This window comes from Petaurus breviceps, unplaced genomic scaffold (genome assembly GCF_028583685.1).
Source record: "Petaurus breviceps papuanus isolate PSGF00001 unplaced genomic scaffold, PetGlider_PUasm1.0 91133, whole genome shotgun sequence".
Taxonomy (NCBI): domain Eukaryota; kingdom Metazoa; phylum Chordata; class Mammalia; order Diprotodontia; family Petauridae; genus Petaurus; species Petaurus breviceps.
Window position 1 is genome coordinate 74,973,683 of NW_027187419.1, and position 20,706 is coordinate 74,994,388.

General features: G+C 36.0%; 1 protein-coding gene across 4 annotated transcripts in view; it reads left to right on the forward strand.

Annotated features, from left to right (window-relative positions):
- RIF1 (replication timing regulatory factor 1) overlaps positions 1-20,706 on the forward strand; it is a 63,854-nt gene that overhangs the window by 19,405 nt on the left and 23,743 nt on the right. For all 4 annotated transcript variants that reach the window (XM_069079796.1, XM_069079798.1, XM_069079795.1 and 1 more), the window contains exons 12-24: positions 4,283-4,456; positions 4,692-4,802; positions 6,077-6,139; positions 6,339-6,439; positions 8,087-8,173; positions 9,094-9,167; positions 9,464-9,644; positions 12,207-12,314; positions 12,599-12,748; positions 13,729-13,828; positions 15,089-15,353; positions 16,550-16,592; positions 17,069-17,271. In XM_069079796.1, the coding sequence (XP_068935897.1) occupies positions 4,283-4,456; positions 4,692-4,802; positions 6,077-6,139; positions 6,339-6,439; positions 8,087-8,173; positions 9,094-9,167; positions 9,464-9,644; positions 12,207-12,314; positions 12,599-12,748; positions 13,729-13,828; positions 15,089-15,353; positions 16,550-16,592; positions 17,069-17,271 (1,660 nt within the window). The remainder of the gene's footprint in view (positions 1-4,282; positions 4,457-4,691; positions 4,803-6,076; positions 6,140-6,338; positions 6,440-8,086; positions 8,174-9,093; positions 9,168-9,463; positions 9,645-12,206; positions 12,315-12,598; positions 12,749-13,728; positions 13,829-15,088; positions 15,354-16,549; positions 16,593-17,068; positions 17,272-20,706) is intronic.

Consider the following 20,706-nt stretch of genomic DNA (forward strand, 5'->3'; position numbering starts at 1 on the left):
TACTTGATTGGTTGGAGATGGTTGTGCTGGGTTTTATAATGATGTATATACAGATTGATTTTAATATTGGTCAGTAATATGTATTTGTTATTTGAGATGAACAGCTTATATAGAATCCTAGAAAAGTTAATATGTGAATGTTTTAGGTACAGACTCATAAATAATTGTCAGCAGTTATTAATGTAATAGAAACTTGTTCTTGTAATTGTTTTTGTACAGCAGTTACCTTTAGGCACAAAGGAATATATGAATAAAAGCAGTTAAAATGAATGTTACTGTCCATAGTAGAACAGAAAAAAAAAGGATTGTTCAATCTGTAGCTTTCAAAGCTATGCTTTTCTGTGCCTCTTTCTGGCCTTCCTGCCATTTTCTTCTACATAAAAAAAAAAGATGCCACAGTGACCCCATTACAGTTATTTTGTTAGAGTCAAAAATACCATTTTGATTTATAAATCTCTTACTAAATTTTGAGTCTTTGTTGGTATTTTTTGTTTTTACACTACCTTCATTTCTAAACATCTGCCTCTCCTCTCCATCCACCAAGCTATTCCTTGGACAGAGTAGCAATAAGAAAGAGAAGAGGGGGGAAGGAAACAGTTCAACAAAACTTATCACCAAATCAACTGAATATGAACATATGTGCAGTATTGGACCCATAGGCCCCCGTATCTTCAACAAAGAAAGGAAACTGCATTTTCTCACATTCTTGAAGATTAGGTTCAACATTAGTCTTGAATATTAAAACCATGCTGTCTTACGCATTCATTATTAATACAGTAAAATACTATTTGTTACTTAACAATTGGAAACTAACATTCCTAGTATTTTTCTTACACAAAATTAACAAGTGCTAACCAGAATCAATGCCAAACCAAACAACTACCAATGATTACAAGATTTTGGTCATGAAATTTTTGTTGCTATAAGGATAAAAAAATGATTAAACTTGGCATATTTGGAAGATTAGTCACTGTACTAGTAATTGGAGGGCAAATCATTTACTCATTGAAAGTTTATTTATATGTAATTTTATTTTTCCTGCAATCTTCCAACTAGGTATTTGAAGTTATAGGAGTTATAATTGGGTTTTAGTTACTTTAAATGGTCTTTTCACCGTCTTATGGGTCCTGTTTGATATTGATAGAAGAAACTACTTCCGTTTCATCTTTCAGAAGCACTTTTTTCATAGAAGGTTTAGTTTGTGAATGAGTTTCTGTGATGGGGAGACTAGCACAGTATGAATTCATACGTGTGTGTGTGTGTGTGTCTGTGTGTACACATATATAGAAGTGTTTGTGCCTGGTAAGTATTTAAAGGTTTTTGATCAGAGAGTACTTGAGGTGTTGGAGGATGACTGTATGAATGGTGTTACAGAGAGGGGAGCCACCAAGGACATAGAGTCCAGTTAGGAAATCACTACTGTAGTCCTGAATTAGGGTGATGGACATTGTGACTGAGGGAATTGGAAAGAATCAATGTGAGAGGTATTGTGGAGGTAGCTGGTAGTCATGAAATGTTGGAGATGAGGTCAATCCATCTGATTCCAGAAGAATCAGATGAACCTGAGTGACTGGAAAGATAATAGGGAAAGAAATAGGTAAGTTGGGAAAATGGGACAGATTTAAAAGGAAGATAATGAATAGTGCTAGCAGAACATCCAGGTAACATAGCTATCAGACAGTGTAAAGATGTGGAAGAGATTGTGGCTAGATTCTATATTTAGGAGTCTTTCCTCTGGATTTGTATTCTTGAAAGAGATGAGCTCCAAAGAGAAAATGTAGAGGACTTAGCTTTGGAATACACTTACACTTGAGGTGAGAATTATAAACCAGTGAAAGATGCTGACAAGTGGTCAGACATGTTGATTTAGAAAGTATCTACTGGTGGAAGTGATCAAGTGTCAGATGTTAAGGAATGGTTAAAGAGGAAGAGAACTGAGAGAAGGACATTGGATTTAGCAGTTAAGTGATTGTCTTGGAGAGGTACCAGGTTCAGTAGAGTCAGAAACCTTATTGCAATTTATGAATGCAGCTTATGAAAGTTTATAAAGAGTTGACTTTTTGCAGTCTAGCAACCAAAGGGTAGAAGAAACAAAGGATTGATGTTTTTAAGATTGTAGAAAGGTGAAGGGAGAATATTTTTATTTAGTTGTGGAATGAGACCTAAGTATGATTGTAAGCATTGGGAAAGAAGGCAGTAAATAAGAGGGAGGTCTAGTGGGAGGGAAATGATCAATGGGACAAACTTGTACAGGAAAATAGTGATGTTCAATTGGCAACTAGTGAAAGATGAACTTTGGTAGAGGTTGGAGAGCCACTTTATCTTATTTGAATGGAGTAGAGGATGACAATGTGAGGACAAGTTTTTAGGTATGGAGCTGAGTAGGAAATGCATTTGACTAATAACTAGCCCCTATTCTGTAATAACTCATATGCATAAGGCTATCTTTACAGATATGGAAATAAATAAATGGTTTTAATTCACAACAATAAGTGATGGAGCTTACTACTTTTAGCTATCCCTTGCCACCTGTTCTTTGTTTTTTAACAATAAATCAGAAAAGAGCAATGTATTTTATTTGAATGTAAGTTTTTAAGTTTTTGAGAAGAGGTATATTGGTAATTGGAGCAGTTAAGTTTCTATATGAATATTAACTCTTTGGGTTACTCTAGTATTAGCCTTTGGGATTTTTTTGTTTGTACTAGTTTCCTTCTCTTTAACAGTCATAGACTAAAAGAAACAAACCTTAAAAGGGGGGTGGGGGGGTGCGCAGTGGCTCTGAGGTCAGAAGGACTTGAGTTCAAATCCAGCTTTAGAGACACTAGTAGTGTGACCTTGAACAAGTCACTTAACCCCACTTGCTTTGCCTCCCTTCCCCTAAAAAATATCATAAATTCATATCTGTGTATGTATGCATATATATACATATATATTAAAAACTTCAGTCCTAAGCAGCTTCTCAAAAAGAAACATGTTACTATCAGAGCAGTTGAAATCTAGGAACAACCTACTATAACAAAATGATTTTTCTTCAGGTATCTTTAGCTGGTATAAAGGATAAAGGATAGCTTGTTCTTAAGAATAATATGAGCTTATATTAACATAGCCAGATAGGTAAACAAACATTTATGTTGAAAAACCCAAGTTATTTTTTTCATTGGTTCTTCTAACAACTCATGTGATCAGATAACATGAACGAGGATCAGAAAATAATGTAGTCACAGATATATGTAATTGGTATACCCCAGAGTCAAAGTATATGTTTCTGATTTCAGATCCAGAACCCCAGGTTTTTCCTACCAGACTTAACCTTTTTGATGTCATGGACCCCCTTCGACAGTCTCATGAAGACTGGACCCCTTAACATAATGTTTTAAAATGCATAACATATATACAGTTACAAAGGAAATTATATTGAAATAGTTATTTTTTAAAATCCAATTTTACATGTTCTAGGTTAACCCCAGAAGTTTAAGAACATTTATGACAGTTGTGAGCAATTTTAAAGCTCTTTCCTTTCCTCCCTCTTCCCTAATCAGTCTTCAGTTTAGTGTAAAATAAGTTTGGATTTTTAAAGAAATTTGTAACTTAAATACCAATTAAAATTGACACCCTCATATATATAGTAGAACAGAAAAAGGTGGTTTGTATGTTAAATTCCCAACATCTTACGTACCAATTTCTTTTAAATTATGTAATAGATTCAACCTGTATCTTTCAACGCTGTCCTGCTTATCTTATTTGTTTTTCTTCCTGGCTTTACTTTCTCTCAGTAGTTTATTAAAAGGTGCCCCAATCACCTACATTTTCTCCCCTACCCCATTGGATTTAAAAAGAAAAAAGCAAAGGCCTCCCAGCAAATGCATACTCAAACAAAACAAATTGTTTGAAAAGCACTCTGATTCTGAATCCTGAGTACATATCACTGCTCTATCCTAATGTGAAGAACTTACTTCATTATTCATTTGGAACTGCTACCCCAGAGAAATAAAAAAAGAGGAAAAACATACAGTGTATGCAATAATAAGTAGCAGTTCCTTTTTTTTTATAGCAAAGAACTGGAAAATGGAGGTGTGTCCATCGATTTTACTGGCTAAACAAATTGAGGTATATGAATGGAATGGAATATATTTGAGCCATTAAAAAAAATGACAGGATAAAGGCCTAGGAAGACTTGAATGAACTGATTGAGACTAAAGTAAATAGAAGAACAGTTTTATACTTTGTGCTGTTTTATTTTAATGTAAACTACTTAAAGAAATTTTCTGATTTTGCTCTTCAGGATCTTTCCCTTTTGGAAGTCCTGGTACACCCAGGATGAACTTGTCTGTTAATACCAGTGGAATGGCAGCCATCCCATCCATTCAACTCTTGGGAATTGAAATGTTACTTCACTTCTTGCTGGGTCCAGAAGTTTTGGAATTTGCTAAGAAAAATAAACTTGTGCTGAGTTTAGGTATTTTTAAAATATATATATTCTTGGGACTTACACAAGTCTTACGGTGTACTTTTCATTACTTACAGTGTTACTTTTTATGTATTGCCAAATGTGCAAAACTAATGTAGTCACAAAACATGGATTAATGGTAAACTTAGGCTTTTTATTTGTTTAAAAAATATCAACTTGTTACTGAAGAAAATTACAGAAAAAATCCAGTTTGACTTTTTCATTATCTTTCTCCCCTTTTTAGAACCTCTTCAGCATCCTTTAATCAGTAGCCCTTCATTCTTTTGCAAACATGCAAATATACTCATAGCTGCAGTTCAGGACAGCTTCGTTGCTGTTGGAAAAGATGCTTCAGGTAAGCATTTCATTAGAAATTCAGGTTGGTCATTAAGAGTCTGTCTTTTTTTTTTCTACTGTTATGTTAAACTTTAATTACAGAGGATATGAAATCCTTACAACGAATATTTTCCCCAAAAGTTTTAATGGAAACAATTCTTTTCTCTGACTTGACAGCTGCTGCTTTAAAATGTGGATTTATACAACTACTGAATTTTTAAAAAACCCCTCAGGACACTATAAATTGATTTTACTTAAATTTGTATCCACATTGCAGCACCTAGTGGTCCAAGACAGTGAATCAGAAAAGGCAGTGATTTGCCAGGGAGTTCTGCCAGCCAAATTCTGGGATCTGCAATGCGCCCAGGTTTTTCCCCTTTCAGTTTTTGTTGAAGAGCTTGAAAGGAGGAAGTGCCAAAATCTAAATCTGCACCAAATTCAAATCGAAGGTTTTGTTCCCGCTATTGAATTCCAAACCTGTCATTAAGCTATGGCAAAGAGCAACCAAGTGAGTGCAGTGCTTGTCACATCACATTTCTTCTGTTTTCAGCTGGAGTGTGTGCTTAGGGAATCTTCAGGCAGCCCTTCCTTTTAACTACTAAAACCTGTGCTAAACTGGCAAATATGAGCAGTCCTGGGAAATTGCTGCTCTTGTCATTGTATCAAAAGCTGAGCTAAAAACTGCCCGCTGTCAGCACCTTGGGTGGCAGGGCTGGTGGAGGGGGTGATCCAGGTTTGCAAACAGTTTAGATAATCATTTCCCAGGTCGGTGATGATTAAACGTAGTTCCAAAAATGAGAAGCAGAGGGAGTCAGGGATTTCTTCCAACCCTACCTGGGTTGGCTACTGGCCAGAAGGAAGGAAGAGCAGCACCCCGTGATGAAGGTGGGGGAAGAAAAGACCCTGAAAAAACCCTGAATCCCTCACCAAAGGCCCATGTAAGAGAGTGTGGATGAGTGGGTGGGAGAGAGGGATACGATCTATGCATTGGCCAAAGGTTGTGGGGAAGTAAAATGGCTTGCTGGGGCACCATTTAAAATGGAAAGAATTTAATAATAAAAGTAAAAGACACCAGCATTATTAGCCTTTATTAGAATCAGCACAAAGGGAGGGGTGACAGGTTAGCACACATCCTCAATAGTAGTCCATTAGGCTTCCTGTGACCAACGCAGCTCGCTGAGAAACAAAAAAAAAGTTTGCCTTTTAAAAAACTTTATTTGAAGACTTAGGAAAGCACTGTTGTATTCAAAATGACTTCCCTTTTCTTTTAAACAAATTATTCTTGTTTTGTAGATGCTGTGATATATGCCATATGGAAAGATATTATTTGCTTAGTGAAGTCGGTTATTGAATCAGGTAATGTAATTATAAAGCTAATAAAGGCATGGCTAATCTGTTTAAACTTTTTAATATGTCTCTTTTAACATGTTAACTTTATCTTTAATACTGAAATCATTTATTGAACTTACACAGTAAAGAGTTTTTTATAAATTCTAAAAACTATTACTTGTCCTTAAATGACTTTTCAACATGCTTGTGATTTCTGAACTATTAGGTAACAAAAAAGAAAGGCAGGGCTCAGAAGTATTGACCCTTTTACTACAGTCTTTGAAAAGCATAGTGACAGCCGATGCATTTCCTGTATCAAAAACATTGGTAAGTGTTTTATTAATAGTTAAATTAAAATTAAATTAAAGAGAATTAAAAACAATTACCTTTTTGCCACAAAACTTACCTTATAAGCTCTGGGTTTATGCATATTTCTTATATGATTGAACAAATTTGATCAATCCCTTATTAGAAAATAAATCCTGAAGAGATGCTTTTATATATTTGTTAAAAATCCAACTTTATTATAACCATGCCACTGTAATTAATTTGCAGTTGTAATAGAAATCACTCTGTCCCTTATCAAGTAACTTCTCTGATAACAAGAACAGGGCCATCCAATGCTTTAATTCTTTTCTGCTTGTGTATTCCTTTTACCTTCTTTGTTTTTTACCTATCCTGTCATCCTTTAGTCTCAGATAATGATGTGACTCTCTTTTTGCCAAGGCAAACTTTTCTGCTTGTGTGCTGTTTTCATCTCACCCAGGAACTTGCATCATTGATTATCTTTACTCTCTTGACCTTTACTAACCACACCCCTGGATTTAGAAATAAACCCTTTTTAATCTCTAATCTGCCCTATTTGGCTTCTGTATACCTACAAATTTATAATTATTGTGGTTAGCTGTTTATCCATGTCATTTTTCTCAACTAGAGTATAAATTTTCTGAACTCTTGTTTTATCATATTTATATGCTTAGCCCTTTCTGCTTCACAAAACTGGTGCTTAGGAAACATTTTTTTTAAAATAGAATACTAAGGGGCGTCTAGGTGGTGCAGTGAATAGAGCACTGGCCCTGGAATCAGGAGGACCTGAGTTCAAATCTGGCCTCAGAGACAACCCAAAAACTAGCCGTGTGATCTTGGGCAAGTCACTTAACCCCAATTGCCCTCCAAAAAAAGCAAAAATAAAAGGAAGGAAAAGAATTTTCTTGGAGCGGCTAGGTGGTGCAATGAATGGAGCACTGGCCCTGGAGTCAGGAGGACCTGAGTTCAAATCTGGCCTCAGACACTTGACACACTTACTAGCTGTGTGACTTTGGGAAGTCACTTAACCCCAAGTGCCCTTCAAAGAGCGAAAAAAAAAATAAAGAAAAATAATAGAATACTAAGGATTACATGGAAAAAATAGAAATTTGTTGTCAGTGGATTAGACTTTAAATAAGTCAGCCTGGTAGATCAAAAGAATAATATTCAAAAATTATGTTTCAGATGAATTTTTTCTTCAAAATCGTAGGGGAAAGTGGCCCTGAAAATACATGAATTGTTATAGTACCCTCCATAACTTGTGTAATCATATGCTTTCATCTTGAACTCATACTGAATCTGATTTAGTGTTTTGGAATACCAGCATATTATATTGTATAAGGAGCATTGAATATATACCAGGAAACTTAAGTGTTAGGTTAGCTCCAGCCAAATCACTTAGTCTCAGTAATTTCTTCATTTATAAAAATGAGTAAGACCTGCTTATTATGCCTTACTTACAGAGTTACTGTGAAGGCATGACAACTTTGTAAATTTTTAAATCTATCTTCCTAATATCCTATTAAGTAACACATTAGTTATTTTTGGTCAAACTTGTAACATTTGCAATCATATGTCTTTATAGAAATTTGTATTGTATTTCAATTTTGCCAAGTTGCGGTATTCTTTTGGAATAATTTTTGTCCCACTTTAAAATAATTTCCTTAGGTCCTCATAGAAATTACAATTAAAGGACTACCTCAGAAAGTATTAGGTTCTCCAGCATATCAAGTTGCTAACATGGATCTTCTTAATGCAAGTATCTTAAACGTAAAGGGGCATGTTTGTGTGTGTGTGTGTGTGTGTGTATACATGTGTGACCACCTTGGTGAGGCCTTCCAAAAAGGAAAAAAAAAAAGGCTTCAAGATGATTTCCTTGTGAACTATGAAGGGGCAGAGTGAGGCCCGGGGAGGATGAAGGAAGAATAGTGCCTTCCCCTTCCTAGTATCTCCATAATATTTGCCACAGTCCTTTCCAGGGATTTTCATGCTACTTTGATCGCTAAAATTGATTGACTTGTACCTTACTAATGTGTGGATCCATATGAAAGAGAAAAAAGCCTTTTGTTTCATTCTGTATAACAATCTTGTATACTGTAGCTTATAGTGAAAGTGGTTTTTAATTGTTATATAAAGGTCTGGATAAGAAAACTAAAAATGAAATGTTGACATAACATTTTCATTAAACTGCCATGACTTAATAGCATTTAATTTTTAATAATAATGATCAAGAAAAACTACTAGGTTATAGCAAATCTAGCTTTTAATATTTGGAAAGTGAAAAAGTGTTTGACACTGGTTTCTCTGTAAAAGGTAAAGAGCCATCATTTCACTAAAGAATGAAGGAGCAAATTTTGCAGTCCCAAAACATGTGGTTGTTTTGTTAAATGTCCTTTAATTTGTCCCATATGAGAAGGTATTTTAATTTGTTTGCTTGGTAAGAGGCATCATTTAAATTTATTTGTATCATATTTAAGATTGACCTTTGCCAAGCTTTATCTGAAAGTATGGTGCACTTAAATCTCAGATGGTATGATATTAGTAAGGTGGGCTACTTTGTTATATATCTTTATATAGATAGCTGTATATACGTTTATATACTTAAAACTTGACATAAGAATGCTTAGAATTTTTATAATTCAAAATTATTAATATTCCTCTACTTTTCTATGCAGGGAACTCCAGCTTTGTTTTTAATTCAATTAATTTTTAGTAATAACCTCTTGGAATGTGGTGTGGCTGATGAAAGGTGAGCTTTCCTAATCATAATTCAATGAAGAATTGTGGCTTTTGCTAAATGTTATGTAGGAAGAACAATTTGTTTAAATTATAATTGAAAAGATGTTAGGAAATTGGAATGATGTTTCTCAGTAGCGTCTTTTAAAATTAAAGAAACATTAAAATGGGCAGGACAACAAAGGTTGAGTGCAAATCTTTTGATCTCCTTTGTTCTTAGTTTTAGAGTGCTGTTAGCAAAAAAATTTGTATAAAACCTTAATGCATGCAAAAAGTTGTTTAATAGAATGATTTATTTTTTCTTTTTAGGTTCTTTCAAAACCTGGAAACACTTGTAGGTTGTGTTCTTACTGGTCCAACTTCCCCACTAGCTTTCAGTGATTCTCTTTTAAATGTTATTAATCAAAATGCAAAGCACCTTGATAACAAGGAGCATCTGTGGCGAATGTGGCGTATTCTAGTCAACCCGTTGACTGAACTGATTAACCAGGTACACTCTCATTTCTTTTTCCGCTAAAGATTTTTAAAGCAGAATTTCCCCTTTCTATCTTACGCATATTCATTTTAGCAAACATTGTAGTATCTATTATCTTTAAAAACTGTGCTAAGTTCTGGGGAAAAATAGGAAGATTCAATCAAAAAACATTTAGTAAGTGGGGCGGCTAGGTGGTGTAGTGAATAGAGCACCAGTCAGGAGTCAGGAGGACCTGAGTTCAAATCCGGCCTTAGACACTTAATATTTCTAGCCCTGTGACCTTGGGCAAGTCACTTAACCCCAATTGCCCTGCCTGCCCCCCTCCAGAAAAGCAAAAAATACTCAAAACATCTCGTGTCATATATTTTCTAGGCTCTGGGAATAGGAAGACACTCAGGAAATTTTCATTCTCTTTGGGGAGAAAATATGTACACATTTCTATGCACATGCACACCTGTATGTACATATACAAAATAAATACCATACAAAGTGATTTAGGTTGGGGGAAGGGTACTAGCCATTAGGAAGATAAGGAAAAGCCTCTTTGGTAGCATTTGAATTGAGCTTCGAAGGAGAACCCAGGATTTTAAGAGACAAGACAGCCTGTATAAAAAAGCACAGAGGTAAAAGATAGAATGTTGGGGGTGGTGTGTGTGTGTGTGTGTGTGTGTGTACGTACTATGAAAAGGTAAGTTTATCAGGACTTTAGAGTGTATGAAGTATAATAAAGCTGTAAAGGTACCATGGAATCAGATGCCAAAGCTAAATCAAGGAGAGTGTAATGACTGTTAGAAGCAATAGGAGCCATGGAAGTATGCTGGTTAGGGGAAGGACGTGGTCAGGCCTTTGTTTTATGAATTTCACTTTTGCAGCAGTGTGGAAGATGGTTTGGAGAGTGGAGAGACTTATGGCAGGGAATGCAATGAGAAGGCTTATTAAAATAGTCCTGGTAAGAGGTGATGAGGTTAGGGTGATGGCCAGCAGACTAGAGAGGAGATGGGATGTGAAAGATATTATCAAAGTAGAGTCTGTAAGAGTTGTCAGTTGGGGCGGCTAGGTGGCGCAGTGAATAGAGCACCGGCCCTGGAGTCAGGAAGACCTGAGTTCAAATCTGGCCTCAGACACTTGACACACTAGTGTGACTTTGCGCAAGTCACTTAACCCCAATTGCCCTGCAAAAAGCAAAATAAAAAAAGTTGTCAATTGATGAGTGCAGAGACAGGGCAAAAACATTCTAAATGAGAGCCAAGGGGAAGAAACTTACTTGGTGTGTGTGATCAAGGTATGCTTCACAATGGGAAAGAGACTCTAAAAGGTAAAATGGGACAGGGAAATATTCCCTGTACAGTGTATCAGTAAAGGATTGGAAGCAGGCTCAAGTCAAGGGATGTTCATGGTATGAAGAGCAGTCCAGTTTGGCTAGAGTATGTAAAGAAGAGTGGTAAAAGATAAGAGAGTGCCACCAGTTTTGGAGGATTTTGAATGACAGATAAAGGATTTGAGGCTTTATTTGATGGACCATGGGAAGCATTGAATGGTCTTTTTTTCTCCCAAGTACGAAGTAACATGTTTTGTCATTGGTGTTTCTAGAGTAGTGATTAGTCATTGCATTGATAAGAGTTCTAAAGTCTTTGAAAGATGTGAGTCAAATATGAGTTGCTTATGAATGTTTTAGGCACTGGCAATATAGATACGAATAAAAAAATCTATCTCCATTGAGCTTACATTCTAATGTTGAACACATTCCAAAGTTCACAAACACCTGTGTTTTCATGAACCCTATTAATATAAGAGAAATTATGATTTTTCCCTTTAGGAAATGATCTGGTTATATCTCAAAGGCTAGGTTGACTTTGATTTTTAAAGTGTTACAGGTTTGGAATCAGGGATTCCAAAAACTAGTTTACTTGTGACCTTGGAAAACAAGATTGTATAAATTGCCAACCTGAATTTCCTATCATATCCTTTTCCCCTGACCCTCCACCCCCTGTTCCTCAAGGAGCTATCCCTTTTTATAAAGAAAGGAAGAAGTTCAAAAATAATGGTTGAGAAAGTCTGTTATATGATGTATTAATTCCAAACCCATAGTCTCTCATGTCTAAAGAAATAGCGTGGGGATATGTCTCCTCATATCTCCTAGATTTTCTTTTAAAAAATCACTCTGTAGCAACTTTGTGTGTGCTACATGCTCTTTTATTTGAATATCATTTTTCTCTTGTATTTTATTCAGACCCAATGAAGGTAAGAATTAGAGTATTGGTAGATTTGATCTTAAGGTATATTTACCTGGTATATAATTCTGCGAATAGCTTTTTGCCACAGAAAATGTACATTTACCTCCATGAGAACAAAAGTCATTTTGTGTTGAAAAACATTGCTTTCTATGAGAAGGCCAAAAGGCCATTATGTACAGGGTATTTTGCTTCTTTACCTTTTTTTTTTTTAAAGAAAACAAAATAAGCTAACCTATTGGAATTTCTTCCATTTTAAATTTCTTTGCTAGTGCTTATAATAATGCCAAATTGGCTGTTTTTCTTGGCAGCTTGAGTAACATTTTTCTCTTGTATTTTATCCAAGACCAATGAAGTAAATCAGGGAGATGCATTGGAGCACAATTTCAGTGCTGTCTATAGTGCGTTGATGCTACCAATAATCCATATTTTTCCAGCACAAGAGTTTCCATTGGTAAGTTTATGGTTTATGACTTGGGGGGGAGGGGGGTGGCAGATCATACATTATCTGGGAAAGTTTTAGGCTATAGTGTTGATTTGTCACTGAGATACACTTCCTTTTTTGATAGATTAGACAACTTTTGTCCTTTAAAGGGTTGCTGAAGCTGAAATTTGCTTCTGCTTTACTTTTTTTGGTATAACTCTTTAAATAACAGTTGATTGCATTATATAGTTAAATGGAATTGTCAGTAACCTAGTTTTCCATTCATTTCTGTTTTTTCTACTTTATTTTTAAAGCCCACTATGAAGTCATTACTTCGGACTTGGTCAGACTTGTATCGAACATTTGCCCGTTGTGCAGCTTTGGTAGCAACAGCAGAAGAAAATTTATGCTGTGATGAACTTTGTCTCAAGATGATGTCTGGCTTAGATGATAACACCTTTGCAGTAAGTTTTTACTACTAAATTCTTTTAAAGGCATACACAGACTAATATTAATTGGTTTTAATGAGAACAAATTAACTAATTACAGGAAATCTTATAAGTGGGTTGGAAATTGAATGTGAGTTAAGTGAAACAGTTACAGAATAGTCAGTTGTAAAAAATGTGAGGTTGGTTGGGAATTAGTTAAAAGGTGAGGCTCTAGTTGAGAAGATTTACCCAACATTAAAAAATGGAAAGATAGGGGTACGTGTCCAGAGCCGTAAAGGTGTAATGAGGATGGGAATTTGAAGATCTTTCCTGCCCCTTAATAGACCGAGGGGGAATTTGAAGACCTCCTTTGAAAGTAAACTCTGCCCCCTAATAGGCTGAATGTAGTCACATGGAGCTTGTGATGGGAAGAGTTTGTTGAAGGATGGAGCAGAGCCCACAAGAAGCTTCCCTGCTTAGAAGATAAATAGCCTAAATGTAGTTACATGGAGCCTATGGTGGGAGGAGTTTACTGAAGGGTAGAGCAGAGCCACAGGAAGCTAGGAGCCAGAGCTAGTGAGATAGCGGGAGAGAGAGGAGCTCAGGCAAGGAGATAGAGAGTTTTGTGAGTAAATATTGATTTTGTATTGGTTTGTGGGAAGCCTGAAGAATGACATGGCTCTCAGTGTTATTATGACTTCTTAATATCTTCGGTACTATGATGGAATCGGCTTACTGGTTTTGGAATTTGGTTTTCTGGTGTCTAAATAAATGATTCGGTTCTGTCCTCTTTATGGAGAGTTTGTTACATTTTGTGATCAAATTTTCAGGGTGGGAGACTCCAATTAGGCTATGAAGGCTCAAGAGTAAAGTGTTTGGGGAACATTGGCAAAGACAGACACATGAAACATATGGTACTAATCACCTTTGACAAGCTTACCTGCTTTTTGTTTAGCCTTAGATACTTTGCTGATTAATGATTGGATGTTCCTAATATTAATGTTTTTTCCCCTTAGAACTTATCCTTTTTGGATAGGATTGCCCATGTTGCTATAGTAATAGTTGAATGCATAAATTTTTCACCGTACAATACTAAACATCAACCCCAAATAAAATGTGAGTATTGATGCCTTTTTTTAAATGAACATGAAACATGTTGTATAGTAATCTTGGCTTCACTTTAACTCTGTAAGTATAGCTCAGGGATCTATCCAGTGTATTGACTGAACCATTGCCTTTGATATTGTACCCAAGGATCAGACACAGCACCAGGTTTCAATTAAAAAGAGCTCTGCTTCTTAACTTATACATAAAATATTGAATGTTTTATAACTTTGGCACGTATCACTTTTTTGTACCAATGTATTGCATGGTACAGGATTGTGTAAAGGAATGATAAAGGTTGTCCTCCTGACTCCATACCCAGTGTCCTATTCATTGTGCCACTTAGTTGCCCCAGATGAAAGTCTTATCACATCTTCAGGTATTATTCTACAGCATTAGTCCAACTTCATTTACACTTAAGATATACCTTGTGAGGGGCGGCCAGGTGGCTCAGCAAGTAAGAGCACTGGCCCCAGTGTTGGGATGACCTGGGGATCAAATCTGGGCTCAGATACTTAGCACCACACCCAGAAATAACTGGCCATGTAACCTTGAGCAAGTTACTTAACCCCAATGCTTTAAAAAAAAAAGAATGATTTCTAATGTGGGGCGGCAAGGTGGCACAGTGAGTAAAGCACCGGCCCCAGAATCAGGAGGACTCAAGTTCAGTTCTGAACAGACACTCAACACCCACATAAAAAAACTAGCCGTGTAACCTTGGGCAAGTTACTTAACCCCAATTGCCCTCCAAAAGACAAAAAAAAAAGATATACCTTGTGGTATTTATCCCTAAATCTCCATGGTGTCATTAAATTCAGGAAAGGCAGGGGCCACATCTTATGCCTATTTGAATTGCCATAGACTTTTCACATAGAGTTTCTTGGACTACAGTACAGAATAGTGCAAAGAATAATTTCATGCCGTGGACCTCTCTTATTTGGAAAATGCCACTTGCTCTATTTCCCAGCTTGTTGTGAAGATGCAAGAACTTATCTTTTTATCCAAGAAGATATTATATGTTTTTACTTATGAGGCTTTTTAACAGTGGGAAATGTTTGTACTTATTTCATCTTCATTATGTCCCTTACATTATGAATGAGTATTCTTTGTCTGGGTATGTAAACTTCTAGACTCTAGGGAATCATTTAGACAAATATGACATACCTAAACCTGTTTAAACTATTGTTTATCTTGGAGCCAAACCGCTAAGTACTCTGAAAGAATGAATCTTGAAAAGACTTTTGTCTTTAACTAAACCACTTTTATTTTCAGTGTCACAGACACCTACAGATTGGTCCAAGAAAAAAAAAGAACCTTTAGGGAAGTTGACCTCTTTATTTAAAGTTATCCTGAAGATGATGGATGCTTTCCATGACATCACCTTCAAGGATCTTCATTCAGAGACACTTTCCTCTGTCGGCAGTTCAATTATCAGCATTATTTCTACTATTCTTGGCCGTGTGTCTTTGCCTTCAGTGATACAGACAATCTTTGCAACTTTAACAAAGCCCCTGGCATTGTTATATGAAAACTCAAAGTAAGTATATTGAGCTTCATGCGAAAATTTGGAAAGAATTGCATTTGTAAATTTTTTTTCTAGGAAGTAAAATTTAAAAACTGGTGTTGATAAAGATGATTTACTTTAATATATTTTAATAAACTTTAAATGGGGTAGAAACTGTCACCTGTTTTGAAAATTGGACTGACGTTTTAAAAATGTATGTCCGATGTATATAAGTTAATGACATTTGCAAAAGCACTTTATAGTTTGACATTTGACATGGATATTCTGTATGTATATCCATATGCCTTAGAGCAAGGTGTTTTTAATTATAGTAACTATAAGTTAGTCTTAGTAACTATTGTTATAATAGTAATGTGGAATGTGATTATATTGGAAAGATTGGCTAGATTTGAAGAATAGTACTTGATTTGAGTTACTGGTTCAGTTACTTCCTTGTTAACCTTGAAGAAGTCAGTACATTTTGCTGGGCTTCCATTTCTGAATCTATAAAATGAGGGGTTTGAATAATATGATATGAGATCTTTCTAGTTCTAAAACTTCCTATTTTATCTTATGATGATAGTGTGGTAAAACAATTGCCTCTAAACTCAGGAGAACCTGAGTTTACTTCCCACATGACTGTTACTACCAGTGTGACTTTGGGTAAGACACTTAACCACCTTGGGCCTGAGTATTTTATCTACAGAAGGAAGGCATTTAGACCAAATAGACTCTGAGGTCTCTTACAGTTCTAGATTTATGATCCTGTGACACAGGATATATATCATTATATCATACAGTACCTAACAGTTCAAAGAGTCATGTATCCAGACTTGAAAATTAGTTGGGAGAGGCCTAAAAAAAAAGACAGCAAACTAAAAATAAATTTAATTGTATCCTTTCTGCAATAGTTTGAGATCTATGATTTACATTGAAATCTCCTTATATTTTATTTGTAAATACCTTAAAGCATTTCTTGTTTTAAGGAAATTGAGAGCTTAGAAAACAAAAATGAGATAACAAATGTTGTATAAAGTCTTTTCAACAGCAAGTTCCATTAATACATTTCTATTTTTAAGTTTATTTAAAATCTTACGTATATAGGGTTTTAGGAATAATAAAGCACAAAGTAGTATTTTACCAACCATTTAGTTACCAACCATATAATTACAGCCTGAATTGCCAAATGATAATCATTTCTTCCATCTTAATTTTTTTTTTTGTCCTAGGCTTAGAGATGTCCCTAAAGTATATAATTGCCTCAACAACAAGGTAAAAATTTGGCAGATTTCATCACTTCTTCCTGCCTTCTCCCCTTCCCCATCATTAATAAATCCTTCACAACTTAGATTTAATATCTGAATCTTCTTAATTAGTAGATGCACAGTTTGAACAGTGGATGGATAGTGAAGTTGTCTTAAAAGAAACAGACCAGATAGCCTTGGTTTCACGATTTTTTTAAAATAAGTACAGGTTGTTTTTTTATATGTACTTTCATACTATCTAAACTCTTTATATAACTTTTGAAATTAAATGGTAATAAATATGGCCTCAGGCACTTAACACCTACTAGCTGTGTGACCTTGGGCAAGTAACTTAACCCCAATTGCTCTGCCTTCAAAAAGCAAAAAAAAAAAAAAAAAAAGGAAATTAAATGGTAATAGATTATATCCTGAAAATTGTATCTGAGATTTTTGTTTTACTTTAACTTAAAAAGTAATATTTCTAAATTTTATGCTTTTTCCTAGCTAGAAAAGCTCTTGGGAGAGATTCTTAGATGTCTTCAGTTTCACTACAATGGTACTTACAACAATGAGCTTTTAGAACAACTCTCCCCATTATTATGCATAATATTTCTGCACAAAAATAAACAGATCCGCAAACAGAGTGTTCAGTTCTGGAATGACACATTTGCTAAAGAGACTCTGCTGGAGTATCCTGAAGAATTAAAGTAAGATGAAAGTTTTCATTTTCTGCAATAATGTTCATAAGAAAAGAAAAACAAATTTTAAATAATGTTTATAGATTGAAGTTCTAAATTAATACTTTGTTTAGATATAGTTGAAACTATTATTGAGTTTACATTAATGAATGTAAAAGGTTTGTTTTCTTCAGTAAAAGTGACTCTTAATTCTATGAGATAGTACTCTCCTCACAGGTTTCATTATTGTTATTATCCAGGGTCCTTGGGGATTCACCCCTGTCTTATTAGTTGCCTAGAAGATGTGACCTGTATTGAAGTTGGAGTTTCCTCACCTTAAGTTCCCTAGACTTAATTAGCAAAAGTAGCATAGAGATAACTCCAACAGCCTGTTGAAGAGTACAAGCAATTGACTATTAGGGTGTTAAACTTAATAAATTTTTGTATTTGGTTTTTTTTTTTATATTTATTTTTAGTTTTTAACATTGATTTCCACAAGGTTTTGAGTTACAGATTTTCTCCCTGTCTTTCCCCTGTCCCCACCCCAAAATAGCAAGCCTACTGAATACCCCTTCCCCCAATGTCTTGCTGTGTTATATCCTCCCCCATCCCTTATCTAAGTTTCTAATAGGTTAAGATGGATTTCTATACCCCAGTGCCTGTATATCTTATTTCCCAGTTGCATGTAAAAAACAAACTTTCTTTTAAAATTTGTTTTTAAAACTTTGATCTCCAGAATCTTTCCTTTCTTCCCTCCTCACCCACCTCCACTGGGAAGATAAGCAATTCAATATAGGTTATGCATGTATAGTTATAAAATACATTTCCATAGTAGATATATTGTGAAAGACTATTTCCCTCCATCCTATCCTGCCCCCCACTTACTCTATTTTCTACTTTGACCCTGTCCCTTTTCAAAAGTGTGTAACTTCAGGGGTGACTAGGTGGCGCTGTGAATAGAGCACTGGCCCTGGAGTCAGGAGGACCTGAGTTCAAATCCGGCCTCAGACACTTAACACAAAAACTAGCTTGTGTGACCTTGGGCAAGTCACTGAACCCCAACTGCCCTCCAAAAAAAGGGCAAAAAAAAATAGTGTGTGCTTCTAATTACCCTCTCCCACAATCTGCCCTCCCTTCTGTCATCCCCCCTCTTATCCTCTTCCCTCCTACTTTGCTTTTTGGAGGGTAGTTGGGGTTAAGTGACTTGCCCAAAGTCACACGACTAGTAAGTGTGTCAAGTGTCTGAGGCTGCATTTGATCTCCGGTCCACCGGACCCCAGGGCTGGTGCTCTATTCACTGTGCCACCTAGCCGCTCCTCCTCTATTTTCCTGTAGGGTAAGATACCCAATTGAGTGTGTATGTTATTCCCTCCTTAAGCCAAATTCATTGAGAGTAAGGTTGTCCCATTCCCTTTCACCTTCCTGCTCTTCCCCTCCATTGTAACAGTTTTCCCTTGCCTCTTTTATATGTAAGAGATAATTTATGGTATTCTATCTTTCCCTTTCTTTTTCTCTCATTATGTACCTCTCTCACCTCTTAATTTTATTTTTTAGTATCATCCCTTCTATATTCAACTGATCCTGTGCTGTCTATCTGTGTATATGTATACATATATACACACTCACATATGTATTTATACACATATACACCCTTTTCTATAAACATATGTACATATACATATATACACATACATATTCCCTTCAGTTATCCTCATACTGAGAAAAGTCTCATGAGTTACAGCTATTGTTTTTCTTTGTAAATAGTTCAACTTTAATAAGTTCCTTATGATATCTTTTTCCTATTTACCTTCTCTTGCTTCTTGTATTTGTAAGTCACATTTTCTGTTCAGCTCTGGTTTTTTCATCAAGAATGCTCAAAAGTTCTCTGTTTCATTGAATGACCATATTTTCCCCAGAAGCATTCTATTCAGTTTTTCTGGGTAGGTGATTCTTGGTTTTAATCCTAGCTCCTTTGACCTCTGGAATATCACATTCCAAGCCCTTTGATCTCTTACTGTAGAGGCTGCTAGATCTTGTTACCCTGATTGTGTTTCCACAATACTCGAATTGTTTATCTCTGGTGGCTTGTAATATTTTCCCCGACCAGGGAATTCTGGAATTTGGCTATAATAGTCCTAGAAGTTTTCTTTTGGGGATCTTTTTTAAGAGGTGTGATTAGTGAATTCTTTCCATTTGTATTTTGCCCTCTGGTTCTAGAATGAGGGCAGTTTTCCTTGAGAATTTCTTGAAGGATGATTTCTAGGCTCTTTTTTTGATCATGGCTTTCAGATCAATAATTTTTAAATTATCTCTCCTGGATCTCTTTTCCAGGTCAGTGGTTTTTTCCAAAGAGATATTTCACATTCTCTTCTATTTTTTTATTTATTTGGATCTGTTTAATAGTATCTTGATCTCTCATAAAGTCATTAGCTTCTATTTGCTCCAGTCTAATTTTGAAGGAATTATTCTTTTCAGTGAGTTTTTGAAATTTCTTTTCCATCTGGGCAGTTAGGCTTTTTAAGGCATTCTTCTCCTCACTGGCTTTTTGGGCCTCTTTTGACATTTGAGTTAGTCTATTTTTAAGGTGTTATTTCTTCAGTGTATTTTTGGGTCTCCTTTAGCAGACTTGCTTTTCATGATTTTCTTGCATCATTCTCATTTCTCTTTCCAATTTTTCCTCCACTTCTCTTACTTGATTTTCAAAATTCTTCTTGAGCTCCTCCATGGCCTGTAACTAGTTCATATTTTTCTTGGAAGCTTTGATGCAGGAGTTTTGACTTTGTTAATTTCTTCTGGTTCCATGTTTTGATCCTTTTTGTCTCCAAAAAAGGATTTTATGGTCTGTTTATCCTTCCTCTGCTTGCTCATAATGCCAGCCAATTACTTGACTTTTGAGCTCTTTGCCATGGTAGAACTCTGCTTCCAGAGTGGAGAGAGCTTTGTCCCAAATTGCTGGGGTTGTCACAGATGTCATAGCTGTGAGGACGGTACCCCTCTATACAGCCACCAGAAACTCTGGCACACTGGTCACATACCCCAGGACCACCACCCAGGACTGTAACCCAGATCCAAGCTGGTCAAAGCAAGACCCTCTGAATGGTCACCTGGTCTCCGGTCCCCTATGGTCTGCAGGCCAGGAGCTCTGGAGGCGGCCATGCACCGCACCTCTGCCACCTCTCTCCCTGGGGCCAAGGGTCACACCATGCTCTTCCATAACCCAATTCCAACAGTTCCCCACTGACCTTTTTTTCTCTTTGGCATTTATTGTTTGAGAAGTCTGGAAACTGCCACAGCTGCTTGTTGATTCATTTTCCTGAAGTCTGTTCTGCTTCTTCTGGGCTGCTCCTCTGGGCCACTCACTTGGGACTGTGTGCGGCTCCCAGCCTGGTGCACCAGACCCTTCCTGTTGGCTTACCAGACTGCCTTCAGTGGGAGATTTGTTTCTGTCACTCTGTGGGTTCTGTA